Raw genomic sequence first — 15,754 nt, 5'->3', positions numbered from 1 at the left:
TGCAACATTTGCTTGAAAAGTACACTTTGAAGAAATTATCGCAAAGATGTTGAAAACCTTGAAAAAATTATTGCAAAGATGTTGAAAATATTCAAGGAACTTGAAACTTTGAAATTGTTTATTAAAGCAGTCGACCTTATCACGTGAATTTATAGCATATGAGACTTTTGTGCGCCAATATCTTCGCGTACAATGGGATTGAAAAGCTTTCCCTAATCCAGCGATATCTTTCCATCTACAGGTGACGACTTTCAGCGTTGGACAACTGGGCGTTCGTCCTGCGGGAGACAAAGACCAGAAGTAAGGATGGCCTTTCACTGGGATAAGCTCTCACCGGCAGAATTTCAACAGCTCCAGGATTTAGCAGTTTGTAAGTAAAAAGTGAAACGGACGGCTGGTTGCGAGTTTAGCAAACTTTGTTACCGAAGCGACGCTGGTCAAGGAAAGATCGTGTCATTTGTGCAATGAGTTTGCACTGATACAGTTTCTTTATCTTTCGAGCGAACGAAAAATGTTACTTTGTTTGCTCATTCGTGTTGCGTGCATGAAAAGAGTTGTTTGCATTTAGATGGATGTGAATCTTAGGAAGATTAAGGGTGTGGCGAAAGAATGGCAATCGAGAACCCAAGTGAAGATTTCGAACATTACATGAACATTTTACGAACCTCGTAAAAAGCGGTAAATGAACAATGTGGCAATTGAAAATATTGCAATAATTCAGCTTTGAAACATAAGAAGAAGTGAAGTTCAAGGTTCAAGGAAAGAGCAGTCAGTGCGATGCTGGTTCGGATTTCTAAATTGATAATACTTTTCAGTAATTCCGTTCAACCTGCCGATAAGATTAAATGATTTTGATGAAATTTTTGATAAAAAAATAACAGCGAAACTTATGCAACGATCTAACATCTTATAAAATAACAATGTTTTTAAACTTAACACGTAAAATTGTAAAATTGCAAAAACGATTGCAACGCATAAACGCGTCTAATAAAGTGAATCTCGAGGATGTCAACTGAAAGTCATGAAATGTCGGGTTCATTGTTTATGGAATTATGGAAATTCACGCGACATCGGCTGGAAGGAAGCGGAATTTATTCCAGCCGCGTTGCACGACACGTTTGTCTTCAGAATTTTTAAATTTCGAAACTGCATTTTTCTTGTGTAAGCCAAACGAAATTACCTAGTACCTATTACGTTATTTCATTGACATCATAAACCACATTGCCTTCGTTATTCACTTTAGAGAAAACTGCGCTTAAGTAGTACGTATTTGTTTGTCTGGCCATAGTTAACCATTTCTACTTATTATTTTGCCAATTTAAAGTGTCATCGATGCAATACATCATACAAGAAAGACAGAGAATATTTTTACATAAAGAAATAACTGTATCTGTTGAAGTAACTACTTCAAGAAAAACTCTACATCTTTATTTATGTACATCCGTGGCCTGGAGACTGCTATTACGCAGAAATATTCTAAATAAGCAGAGGTCCATATTATTGTGCCCTTGAATATACATTATGTTTTGGGTTGCAAGGTCTAGGAGCAAAAGAACTAATAAACAGATTTCTGTTTATGTTTCTTCTCTAGCTAAAGCTATAAGATTAACTTTTTTGGTAATGTCCTTTTGCTATAAATCTATGAACGTGCTTCCTATCGATTCCATTGTATTGTAAGGATATGAATCAGCATAAACTTATACATTATACCGTAGTAACGTAAACTATTATGATTTATTTACAATGAATGGATTGTACACATGTCGATTAAACAGGAAACGATGATTGTTTAACAGGAACTAATCACAATAACGTACTATAATTTAGATAACTCAATGGTTCATTTTCAACTCTCGTCGCCACGGATCCAACACTCTCTCTCTCTCTCTCTCTCTCTCTCTCTCTCTCTCTCTCTCACGCGTACCACACTCTGTCGACAACATTAGCAACATTATCTCGACAACACAACTCACACTCCTTGACTTGTCGATTCACACTCCCTGGCTTCTCCACTGACACTCACCGTTAATTCGTCTTTCTCCCTTAGCACCCCTTTGTCTTTTCTTAAGCCCACCACGCACGTGTTCCGCATCTGCTCTTGACCAAGGTCGCGTAGTCCTTTTTCACGAAACTATTCGATTGAAGGACCGACGACACATTGATAGGCCTGTCGGCACTTCGACTTTCTCGCGACATTGTTTATGGTTCAGCCGATATCTCTTAGGTCTTTTATCTGCGATACTACGTTACTTATACTTGTAGCTTTATTCATTTTAATATACTTTTCTATTGCAAATTCATCCACTCGTTCTTCAATCAGTCAATCTCAACGGTATCTAAAAAGTTAACGATTTGTGTAACAAGTGGAAAATTAAAAAAGAAAAATTCCGATTGCTATCCAATATCCTGAACACAGATTTGCCATTTTTGAGAAGAGCAACAGCCAATTTCCCGATTTTGGTGCGGAAACGTGAGTTTCCGAACGGGGCCGTTAATCATGCGAAACGTTGGTGCGCGATCCATCATAGTTCTTGTCAATCGCCTCGAAAATGTCGACTACCTAAAAATATCTTGCTCGTTAAGTGCATTATAACATCGATGTTTGGTAGATTAGACCAATGGTCTGCTATTATTAGTCAATTTATCGGTGTTGTTTCCTCTGCAAACAACTGAATCCCAGATGTCCGATCGATTGTCTTTCTATTCTATAGCTCTCGTGCTTTTTCCTTCTTCCTTGCGGCCAGACCTGGCCAATAAACCGAGCGAAAACGCGCCTTTATCCCTTGTCGTCCCTTTTTTCTCTATGCCTGGCTATTCGTTCGAAAGCTCAGCCTCTACTCCACGAACCGAGTAATATTGCGTCGATATCGTTTTAATTGCCAACGCCAGAACCACCACGAACTGTTGACATTCGTCCCGGTGAAGTTTGTTCATTGGCTGGGTCAAGCGTCCTATCGATAAAGACCGGTTTGCGGTAAGAAGCATAGTCGAAGAAATTGGTATATGTATACAGTCAGGAATAACAATAAATGGATAGGTAGTGGAAGTAGGTATTATTATGTAACATAGTTTAATCGAGCCCGTACTAGTGATATACAGGGTGGTTGGTAACTGGTGGTACAAGCGGAAAGGGGGTGATTCTACGCGAAAAAATAAGTCGAAAATATAGAATAACAATTTTTCGTTTGAGGCTTTGCTTTCGAGAAAATCGACTTTGAATTTTCGCTCGGTACGTCTGCACTTTATCGCGTCTCGTTATAACGGATCTCACTGTAGATCATTGTCTCGATGGAATAATATAGAATAGAAAATATAGAAAATATAGAATAAAAATTTTTTTAATTTCTTTTTTTTAATTTTTCAATCGAGACAACTATCTACAGTGAGATCCGTTATAACGAGACGTGAAGTTCACGCGTACCGAGCGATAATTCAAAGTCGATTTTCTCGAAAACAAAGCCTCAAACGAAAAATTTTTATTGTATATTTTCGACTTCTTTTTTCGCGTAGAATCATCCCCTTTCCGCTTGTACTATCAGTTACCAACCACCCTGTATATCCTTATATCAATCATTGGGTAAATAATTGAAATTAGTATTTACATTTTCTTGTAAACAAACTATATTTAACGAAACTTCGTTGATATTTATTTCCACTGTCTGTTCACTTGACTGTAATTGTTGAAATAGATATACAGATAAGCGTTCGCCTAAATTCCAATATATTTCTTCCGCCCAAACTCAAATGACCCAGCCTTGCGATTTCCCAGTGTGTATTGGATCGGCAGCTAAGTGATTGCGGATTTTGTCATTAGATGGTATTGACAAAATATGCAATCACTTAATCGCCAACCCAATACTTGGTTCTGGTTTCTCGAGCTGGGTGTAACCCTAAATTCCATATCTTTTTCCTTTGCTTTGGCCAGATCTATTATTTTTCCCTCTGGTGGAACTGGCAAAGGCTCTACCTGTTCTGTCAGAATTACTACACGGATTTATTGGAATTTAAGCAGCTACGTACTACGGTAGTAAGGTGGTAAAATCCATACAATATCATTGGTTAGGTTGTATCAGCAATTATATGATGCACACCGTGCGTTAATCGTTTCAAATGGGTTTCAGTGTTAAGTAGCATAAGGCGCTGAAGCTCAGCCAAATGTATACGGTACGGTACCGTTGTATTCGTTTGCGGAAAGTTCTCGTCGTGAGGTTTTTTCCTTTAGCTGTTAATTATAATGATCGTGGAATCGTCGCAGAGAACACCACAGGTTTCCGTATAATGTTAGGTCGTCCGAAAAGTTTCTTTCGTTTTATAAGGAAATAACTGATGCACAACTTTTTTCGTTTTATATCATTTTGTTCTATCAAAGTAAAGATCACAACGTTTGACAGATTAGGTTTCATGTTTGTATAAAAATGCATCGTTGCAAAAGAAAGACACTTTTCGAACAACCTAACATATAGAGGGAGTGCAGCGTTTTTGGAAATTATTGGTAATCTGGAATACCAAAATATCTAAAAAACTAGTAACGTCATCTGATCTATAACGTCACAAATAATAAGGGCGAATGACCCGTGAACCAATGATATTTGTGAACTAACCGTAATTTTGAAATTTTCGATTCTATTTGCAGGGTAAAAGAATATCAAATTGCGAATGGTTTTCAGCAATTATTTCGCTGTGGTAGTGATTAGAATACGTCAAAACTTTATACTAAGATCATTTAATCTACTCGTTTGTATATTAATTCTATGGTTTCATGTCAATTTTGCGAATATTTCGAGGATACAAAATCTGACGTGGAATTTTAGATTTTTATGTGATATTGCTAATTCAGAATACGTAAGATAAACTTACCGAGAATGCTATGTATCTCTTTTACAACGTGAATTACAGCGAAGGCAAGAGAGGAGAAACGCGGTTGCAGTGCTTCATGAGTGAAATGTGGCTGCATTGTATTAAATATGTTATGACTGCGGAAAATTACACGTCTAACTACTACAAACAAATTTTGAGACATAAGATTGATATTTATCTAAGATAATTATTCCTATGCTGTGAATTTCCTACTCGATTAAATCCCAAGAGGAAATAATTTTATTATTTACTTGTTCTTTATTTTTATATTTATAACAAAGGTAAATTGCAATACCGCTAGTTCAAATTGTCTGCACCGTAACAAAATCATTACCCTTCTCTATTTTTACATCAAAAGTTCACATACTTTTTGTTTTCCATTGTTACTGAAAGTTTGGAATATAAAAATTTATTAGTTTCTTTATAATATTGCGCACTTTTTTTTTCTTGGTATCCTGTGCTGTAATTGTTTATTCTTCTTAAACAAACTGATATTCCAAATACGCTGCACTTGCTGTATATATTTATAAACAAATACCTATATCATTTACAGTAGTACGATATCCACTGACATAGTTGTACCTGAGTATTACAGGATACTCCTTGTCCTTGTCGTTATCAGTTAATGAGTTCATCAGTTAATCAGTTAATTGTTATCAATTAATAACAGAGAAACAGGCAAAAAACTGAGGTTTTGTAGAAGAAATATTGTAAAAGATATCGTGTGAAATTAAAGAGTGATATCAGTTTCAAGATGAAGGAAAGAGGGAAAGTATCTCTTATTTATGGTCAGAGACCTATCTGCCAAAAAATAAAACAAGATACAACAACTTTCTACTGGAAATAGCTAGAGAATGGATAACTGTGGATTCCAAGGAACGCAGCATTGCACCTGACGCTTCTCGAATTTCTAAAACAGCTTCTCATAATGATGCACCCTTCAGGCTTTCCGGACAACTGAGAAACCACGTCTTAGAAAAAATAGTCACTGGCAGAAAAACAAATCCGACTAGAGCGTGCAGAGTATGCTCTTCGAAAGAAAAACGCAGCGAAACTGGATATATTTGCAAAAGCTGTTGCGTACCATTACACGTAGGTGATTGTTACACTGTTTATCATAGGAAAAAGAAATATTAAAAGTTGAATAATAAATAAAATTTATTAAAGTTTATTTATATTGTTTTACTTGCACATGCAATTACGAAATAATAGCCGGTGACATGAGATAAATTTTCAGTAAAATTGCCGGTCAACAATGTGTTAAAAGGTACAAATTGCATTGCACTTGCTGTATATATTTATAAACAAATACCTATATCATTTACAGTAGTACGATATTCACTGACATAGTTGTACCCGTGTATTACAGGATACTCCTTATCCTGTAATAATCAGTTAATGAGTTCATCAGTTAATCAGTTAATTGTTATCAATTAATAACAGAGAAACAGGCAAAAAACTGAGGTTTTGTAGAAGAAATATTGTAAAAGATATCGTGTGAAACTAAAAAGTGATATCAGTTTCAAGATGAAGGAAAGAAGGAAAGTATCTCTTATTTATCGTTAGAGATCAGTGTCGGATGAATCATTTAGGACTTGTATACTGCCACTGACTATGTATACGTTATACGAACAAGCAAGTAGTTTAGCTATTTTTGAAGCTACAAGCAACGTGTGTTTTGATCAGGAAATTCGATCGTTTCGTTAATTCGCGACTGAGAAAACACGTATCTTTTGAAATTTCATAAGCTAAAGTTGTTTTATTGTTATCGTTAGGTATTAATTATTATTGTTGTTTAATAGGGTGGCGATTTCTTCTTTTTTTTTTTATTAAATGTGTAGAATTGTAAAATTTTCGCAACTACGAGGTCGAACGTAATTTCATTGTAGATTCTAAGCAGAGAACACAATGCGCTCTTCGGCCATTGCATTGCTACTCTGGAAATTGTATTTTCTGTTCCGGTAAACAGGAAGCCACCGGTACTGCGTACGGCAAGTCACAGTTGCTTTTAACTTCATTGTTTCAGATTCTGCGCGAAAGCTACAAGATGTCCTCACCGAATTCTGTGGATCAAACACAACGCCCAGCGGTGCGCCGAAATATCATCCAGATGGTGTAAGTTGAGTCGAAATTCTCTATTGATTATACCGTTGAATCAATCTTCTCGTTGAATTTGAAATTTACTCTGGCTCTTTAATATTTGTTATGGTTTTATCGCCCACTCGTCTTCGTTTCTTTCCGACTTTACCAATTTGAATGGGAAATTAAATTATTGCCATGTAGGAGAATTATTTTGAGTTAATTCATACGAAAATGTTATTTTTACAAATAAAACCGTAACCATTCGTATAGTTCCTTTAAAACATCAAAGTAACTTCTACATAACTCTCTTATAAGAATTTACGTTATTTATAGCAAATATGATTAATAATCAAGGATAAAATTTAACAAATATAACTTATTAAATATAATTATGGAACATTTCGCATACAACAAACTAAATATGTGTAATATTGTGAAGGATTCATTGGCAGTGGGAAAGTGCATTTTCTTTGATGAGTACAAGAAACGGTGCCTAACGTCAATATTTGCCTAAAGAATTCTATTGTGAATCATTCAAAGTCTTACGAGTATACAATAGCGTAACGTATAGGAGCATAAAGATTTCTCTATTAGATTTTCTCTTTATCCACAACTTATAATATTACCATATCAATTTTTCTACCGAAGCTTTTAAAATTACGTTACCTGTAAAATATTCCCTCGACAATTCGGCTAAGTATCAAGATGCTATCGCGGTGTCATTTGAACATGAGAATAAATTAGTCGCCGGAAAAAGAACGATACGGCTAATGATGATAGAGAAAAATAAAGAAACGTTGTTGAAAACGTCAAACGGTTCTCATTAATTCTTGGTCAGTTTCAACTTAATCTTTAGCTTTACTATTCTTAGTTGCGTGAATGAAATACTCCCGGAGGATGGACGATATTCATGAAACGTGCGCGTTTTTAAAAAAGAAACAGAGAAAATAATTGGATGAATCAACGTCATCGCAATAGCACGAAAATTCAGCAAAGTGGCAAACGGTCGAGTAATACGCTGCGTGCTTGAAAGCTTTAATTCCGAGAGCACGACGTAATTTCATTACAATTTTTTTTTTTACATTTTTTCGTACAGTCGTTGAAAGTAGTCGCGCGTCGACTAAATTTCCACCGATACACGAAATAATGCGTTCGCAATCTGCATTTTGCCTCCGCTTCGTCGACCTCGGAATTCATGCGAAATAAAACGATCAGAATGCAGGCGGATAATAGCGTAACCAAATAATCGTTGCAATTCTCTCGTAAACGTCTCTGAATCACGTTCGAACATAATCACGCAATGATTATTTTATTTTTGATTCTTCGTATATTTGTCTAGTTATTTTCTCTTTGGATATATAGAGGACTTGTGTAGAGAATGTTTGACCGTGAGATTTATTGCACGAGATTGCTCGTTGTTGAAACCATCGAATATATTTAAAAATAATTCAATAAATTAGCATACGGACAATATTCGCTGAGACGCTCGTACAGTGTATAAGTCGGAAAATAAAATCGCCGATAAATACTCGATAAATGCTCGATAGATACTCGTACATACTGATCGATAACTGTTAGATAACTTGGTTGATAACTGATTCGCAGGACTAACGGATAACTCTCTTCCTTACGATCGCGTCCGTTTATTTATACTGGTCGAGGAGAGTCGGAAAATTCAAATTCGTCTTTGTTCGACGTTGTCTATTCATTCTTGCATTACGTGTATCCCAACGATCTTGATACTCCGAGGCAAAACAACAACATGATTTGAATTATCCTCTAACTCATGTGCCGCTACAGATATAATATACAGGGTGGTTGGTAACTGGTGGCACAAGCGGAAGGGGGTGATTCTACGCGAAAAAAGAAGTCGAAAATGTAGAATAACAATTTTTCGTTTGAGGCTTTGTTTTCGAGAAAATCGACTTTGAATTATCGCTCGGTACGCGTGCACTTTATCGCGTCTCGTTATGACGGATCTCACTTCTATACGTTATAACGGATCTAATTTTTATTCTATATTTTCGACTATATTTTATTCTATATTCCATATTGTAAGCCGAATATTGAGAATATACAGGGTGGTTGATAACTGGTGGTACAAGCGGAAAGGGGGTGATTCTAGGCGAAAAAAGAAGTCGAAAATGTAGAATAAAAATTTTTCGTTTGAGGCTTTGTTTTCGAGAAAATCGACTTTGAATTTTCGCTCGGTACGCGTTATAACGGATCTCACTGTAGATCGTTGTCTCGATGGAAAAATAAAAAAAAAAAAATTAAAAAATTAAAAAATAACGTTAATCGAGAGAACGATCTACAGTGAGATCCGTTATAACGAGACGCGATAAAGTGCAGGCGTACCGAGCGAAAATTCAAAGTCGATTTTCTCGAAAACAAAGCCTCAAACGAAAAATTGTTATTCTATATTTTCGACTTCTTTTTTCGCGTAGAATCACCCTCTTTCCGCTTGTACCACCAGTTACCAACCACCCTGTATATATAAGCAAAAGATTAGGAATATATATATATATATATATATATTTACATATACATATATATATATATATATTTCTAATTGATAACAATATATATATATATATATTGTTATCAATTAGAAATGTTAGATAGCAATAATAATTGCCTTTATCTTCATATGTAGAATTTCGAGGAAAAAGTTTTCTAATCAAACAAAATTCTAAGTGGAGTTTCTCTCCAAATTCGTTGCACGTTGCAATTTCAAACTTTTTCAAGCGAGACAAATTGTTTTGCTTTGATTATTGATAGCAACATATGTTTCGTATAATTTTGTAAATAAATGCAAAATACACTGAAATTTAAGTATTTACACGGAAACTCGAATAAGTTATACTATAATAGTATAGTAAGTTCTGTCGATAAAATAACACAGTTTGCTTAACTAATCGTCAAGAGTCAATATTTTTTTTAACGATAACACTCTTGTCGATAGGAAAAATAAAACGAATTTGGATCCCTGTTGGACCAAACGACGCACGTTCGAGTGTGATAGCGTCGATTTGGGGGCGAAAACGTGAACAGTGTGTGCGAAAACACAAGTACATGTACGTAAAGCACATCGTGCGGTATAAACTCGCAATAACTCGCACCTGTTCCCGTGGACCCAGACATATTCCCACTGTAATAGCTACAGGAATAGTTTCGGATTTTATGGGACGCGTGTTTCCTCGATGCATACTAACACGTTCTAACCCTTTGCGTGTAGTTCACATATACAGTTATATCGATTGCATATTTGTCGATGTATTAAAGCGGTTGTACTGTATGAAATGCGGCATCAAGTCACAGCAAGACCGGTGACTTTACCTTTTATGGCCACGAGATTTTCCGTCAAAGGTAACGATTATACCTTATCCGCCAGCTTTATACGTTGCTTCGTTCTAGACGCGCATAGCTTAGCGCATGTCAGTGAATAATATGCGATATATTGTACCATGTCTGGGAATAAATTTCATAGATTTTACTTAATAGCTATATGGTAGCTATATGTAAATAAATCATCATTGTTTAGGAAATTCATTGTTAGTTCAATTTAGTTCAAAAGAGTGACTGTCCGTTTACTCGAAGATCTAAATTTTGTAATCCTTTATATTCTGAAAATTCTTTAAACACTCGTTCAATACCAGAACAATGAATGGGAATTTTGAAATCTAAAATGAACGAATGTGCAATTTTCGAGATCCAGTGTTATGCTCCGAAGAGAAAATGATTGTAAATGTCTGTGAATTTGTTTGTACAATAGCTGTTTTTTCACTTTTCGATTTTATATCGGTAAAAGAAAGACAAAAATCTGGTAACACATTACGCATTATCAGTAGAAGAGCATAGACGGTTAAAAATACGAATAAAAAAGTTTAAACCTTCGTCTAAATTGTTTAAAAATATTTTGAACGAATTATTAGTAAATATTCTGTTGTATCCACTTATTAAACCACAATGTTTTGTAAAAAAAAATCAACAACACAATTAGTCTCACGTCGATCAAAAGGCAGCTTTGACAGCATATTGAATTTTAAAATTATCTACTCCGCTATAAGACACGAAAACTATGACTCATCGAGTCTTCCTTCGTGGTCTTCGAATAGTTTCGTTAAAAATTCACTTCGCTGATTTTAGCTGCTAAGGTTACGCTAAATCCTGTAGACGTTTCGCTTTCAAAGCGAATGTTTCTACTAGCCTCTTGTTCCACGGTAAACGCGCAACAGAACGATGTCACGATGTTATCCATTTTGTTGCTAGATTTTAAATCATCAATGTTTGCTAAACAACTTGTCACTCTTTACTTGTATCTTTTTATTCGGGAATTTGATATCCGAGCCTCAGTGGCAACGTAACTTTAAACTCTTGACTGTCGTCTGGAATTTAACCACCGTGCTGCGTGAAATATTCAGCCGTGAATACTCGAGTAATATAATCTGCAACAACTATGAAATTAACATAATCAACACGTGGAAAACTTTAAAGCAAGTAAATTAGCTAATTTATCCGTATGAAAAGAATCAGAAGAATCATCATATTTTTATAATATTCAGGTTGTTATAATGATTATAAAAATATTAGAAATCGTAATATAATTATATTGAGATTGTAAATATTGTTAAATATATCTATGTCTACTACGAAAATAAAGTTACGACTTAATTACTTGTGAAACTATAGATGATGTTATTGTATTAACTATGGAAGTTCTAAATTAAAATTCTCAAAATCCTGATCTATTATCATTTGCAACCTACCATATCTTTGAACTTAATAAACGGTTTACTTTTAATCAAATATCATTGACACCAATTTAGATCAAAACTAAGAAATCAACAAAATGGACCGGTCACGTTTACTCCCAAACTCCAATAACATAAACATAATGTATCATTGATATCCATTGACAAAGGTTCTAACAGAGAATAGTTTTCAATGTTTGTCAAGACATAACGTTAATAATAATCGGTTATTAGGGGGACTTACGATGACAGTCTCGGACGCAATGATAAAACTATGAGAATAAGGGTTGTTATCGTAGTCGAAGCGATAGCTGATAATGTTCCTTGACTGATGGATTGTCGAGTGGCGCATCAACCACGGGGGAAGCCGTGAAAGGCGAGTATACATCGTTATCCGGTACCAGGATAACGATCCTTTATATCGAGCTAGCTTACACTTCTATATTTATTTCCCTTTCACGATTACGTCGCCAGCGCCCTGAGCAAATATTACGCAAGAGATTCCTTCATATCCACATCTTCTTTTCTTTCTCCTCTCTTACTCTCTTACCCGTTTTCATTAATTAACACTACAACTACCGATTGTTAACACGAAGCTATTTCTACCAAAATTGGTCAAACTGACTGGTCTTTAAAAAATGCATAATAATAGAATATTTTTATATTTATTGATTTATTACTTTCTTACAGAAGCAATTCCATGTTATGTAGTGCATTTTTGGTATTATTAATCCATCTGAGACCACGATCGACCTAAACAAGGGTTGACACATTTAGAAAATTGTAGAACCAGTCGTTTTGACTGCTGTGGTATTTCTAGCAATCGATTGGGAATTTTCCTGATAGCCGATATCATCATATCGAATGATACGCGGTATAAATTTGAAAAACGTGTCGCAAGTTGTAGAAAACGAGGAAACTGGTTAATTGGGGTTCGATAAACAGATTGCAGGACCCTTTTACACTGACAAGTGCGTCATTTTGACTGCTACTGGTATAAGTAGCTTCAATATCAAATTATTTTCAGTTTGAATATATAAAAGACAAAATAAAATGCATTATATTCATTACATCATTGCGGAAAAAATATAACGTGAAGTAGGAATTTTAAAATAAAATTGTAGAACCAGTCATTTTGACTGCTGGAGCATTTCTAGTGTTAGCATCTAGCGATCTAGCGATCGATCGGGAATTTTCCTGATAACCGATATCATCATATCGAATGATACGCGGTATAAATTTGAAAAACGTGTGGCAAGTTGTAGAAAACGAGGAAACTGGTTAATTCCGGTTCGATAAACAGATTACAGGACCCTTGTACACTTTGACAAGTACCAGTCGTTTTAAGTAGCCTTGATACAAAATTATTTTTAGTTTGAATACATAAAAAACAAAATAAAATTTATTATATCGTTCTTTTAGTTATCATTGCGAAAGTCATTACATCATGAAGTAGGAATTTTAAAATAAAATTGTAAAACCAGTCAATTTGGCTGGTGTGGTAGTCCAAGTGTTAATTCTCTTCTCGTCCATTTTACCATCGATGAGTTTATTCTCCCGTAATGCGAAGATAATCTGTCTGCTTAAACGATCCTCTCTTTTCGCATTTTTCATTCGTCTAGCACAGGATTTGTGTGCTTCACGTAAGTACAATTTGTGTCGTTTTCGTTCTATTATGTGCACACGCACACTGCAGAATGACACACATGGATATAAATAGCAAGGGAGATTCTTTGATCGAGCGAAATTACTGGCTCGCTTTTATCCACGAAACTCGCCGAGTGAGAAAGAAGTCCATCAGGACCATCTTGGCCTCTGAGGAAATAACATCCAGTTGAACTAACTAAGCGATCAACGATGTAATTCGAGCCTTCTTGTTCGTCGATAATCACTAAATTCTTTGCGATAAGGTGACAGACAAAGAGAGACAAAGAGGCTAGAAAATAATTTTGATTAATTAATCTCTTTATAAGACGCTCGAGTTGTACGGAAACTTGAAACAATTTAATGTAATTAATCTTCGTTTACATAGGGCCGTAAAGCGTATAGTTGCAAACAAATGACGCCGCTACAGATTCTATCAGTCTTCGTTTAACAAATGTTTCTTACAAGATACGATGTTGGCAAAAAAATGTACGTTATTGAAATGGAAATTTGATTGCGTTTTTCTTTTAGAATTCTATGTAATGGTAGATTGTATTCCATTTTTTACTATTCTTCACTGAATGTTAAAAGAAATAGAAATATGAAAAAATAATCTCCTCGAAAATAAAATTTCGTATGAAAAAATTATTCTATGTTTTCGATTTATTATATTTTCACCTAGAATCACATACTTCCTGGTTGTACATCAGTTATAAATAAAACGATCATCCAGACATCCTAGGTTTAAAAAAGGAGATTTGAGAAAATTGAACATATTCTCTAGGAGCAAATATTTTTCAAATTAATGTTATTCTATGTTAAAATTGTATTTTTAATTGTTTACGAACTTGCAACGCTGCGATAGCAATCGATAAATAATTAAATTCTGCAGTAAAACACGAGTTAATTCTCAAAGGTTTCATTTGAAGGAAGAACAGTATTCCTATAAATTCCTGGACGAAACACCAGAGACAGGGGGAGAGACATAGAGATGCGCTGTTAGTAACATGGCAGGACGCTTTCGTCCTTTCTGCCGGATCACTAGTCGTGAGTTATAATTGAACATGCCAGACATGGTTAACTATTCCGTGTCGGTCACGATCGACCTCAAATCTCCACTTTGCCCACTACTGAGAGAATTCAATTTGCTCTGTCACGCCTCTTCCTCTAATATATGCTATTAATTATGCACGCTAGAATTAGGATATTCACCACCAATAGTATGCATTAAGAAGTTCAATTTGCACTGTATACAGATTTACCCATGAATCGAGATTTCCGCGGGAAATCTCACTGTCCGTGAATCTAACGTTAATTCAAGAAATTCTGATTAGAATCGTCAAGCAGAATTAATTACTTAGCGAAACAAAATTATTATGGTAAATAGAAGAAAATCCATCATCTCTCGGGTGATTTATTTCGAAGCTTGGAAATTATTCAAATGGTTTTTAATTAGCATTAGAATTACTGACGCTACGGTACAAAACTTGTTCAAAAAAAAAAAAAAAAAAAAGAAAATACAGCGTAAAGCAGAATAGAAATTTTTGTCCATATACAGGGTGGGTCGACTGAGTGAGATCATGTAAATATTTGCATTATTTGTTGGCGCATACAAAAAGTTTCTCGGGAAAAGGTTACACTGCTTCGTGTGGTACACGTGATACTAGAAATAGCTTTTTTGATTATTTTTTTACGAAACCTCCAGATTAATGATATTTTTTGTAGATGATCTACTGCCTTATCGCTTGCAATAGGAATTAATGTTTATGTTTGGATACGAACGTGAAGAATCAGCGCGCTGCGTAATCCGAGAAATGCCACGTTCATCGAGATATCGCGTACAATTTGAATGCATTCAGACGTAAATATGTGGAAACGATGATTCGAATGTTCCAGTAGATCTTTAAACTCTTTTTCACACTCTTCAAAAATATCCAAAAATAAACATAGGGTTATCAATGAAAAAATATCGGTAAACCTCGAGATCTCATAGAAAAATAATCATAAAGAAGATTTATTTGCGATATTACACGTGCTCCTTGAAATAGTGCAATTTTCTCTTGCAAAGTTTCTTTATACGACAATAAATGATGCAGATACGTAGGTGATTGCATTTATCTGATCCATCCTGTACGTTAAAAGATCACTAAAAAAATCCCGAAATTATTGAAAATACTTGCAAATTCGTCATTGCAAATTTATAAAATTTCTATGAAATATTACAAATTTCGATAGTACATCCAAAAGACTAACATGCTTTTACTTAATAACGAGTCCAATTTTTCCAAGTATGAGACAGGCAGACACCTGAATATTTTCCACATTTTACATGCCACGAAGTTTACGCTTCAAAACAGTGTCTGGAATAGTGAAAACATCTCGTTGTAAGAAATTACTAGAAACGAGTTCAACACAGT

At 35.0% G+C, this 15,754-nt stretch overlaps 1 protein-coding gene across 2 annotated transcripts in view; it reads left to right on the top strand.

Annotated features, from left to right (window-relative positions):
- Positions 1 to 15,754, top strand: part of LOC117215854 (diacylglycerol kinase 1) — a 153,060-nt gene that overhangs the window by 77,815 nt on the left and 59,491 nt on the right. For both annotated transcript variants that reach the window (XM_033462389.1, XM_033462390.1), the window contains exons 2-3: positions 242 to 370; positions 6,884 to 6,972. In XM_033462389.1, coding sequence (XP_033318280.1) covers positions 307 to 370; positions 6,884 to 6,972 — 153 coding nt within the window. In that variant the 5' untranslated portion in view covers positions 242 to 306. The remainder of the gene's footprint in view (positions 1 to 241; positions 371 to 6,883; positions 6,973 to 15,754) is intronic.

This window comes from Bombus bifarius, unplaced genomic scaffold (genome assembly GCF_011952205.1).
Source record: "Bombus bifarius isolate JDL3187 unplaced genomic scaffold, Bbif_JDL3187 scf7180000009832, whole genome shotgun sequence".
NCBI lineage: Eukaryota > Metazoa > Arthropoda > Insecta > Hymenoptera > Apidae > Bombus > Bombus bifarius.
This window is presented reverse-complemented; position numbering and strand designations above follow the sequence as displayed.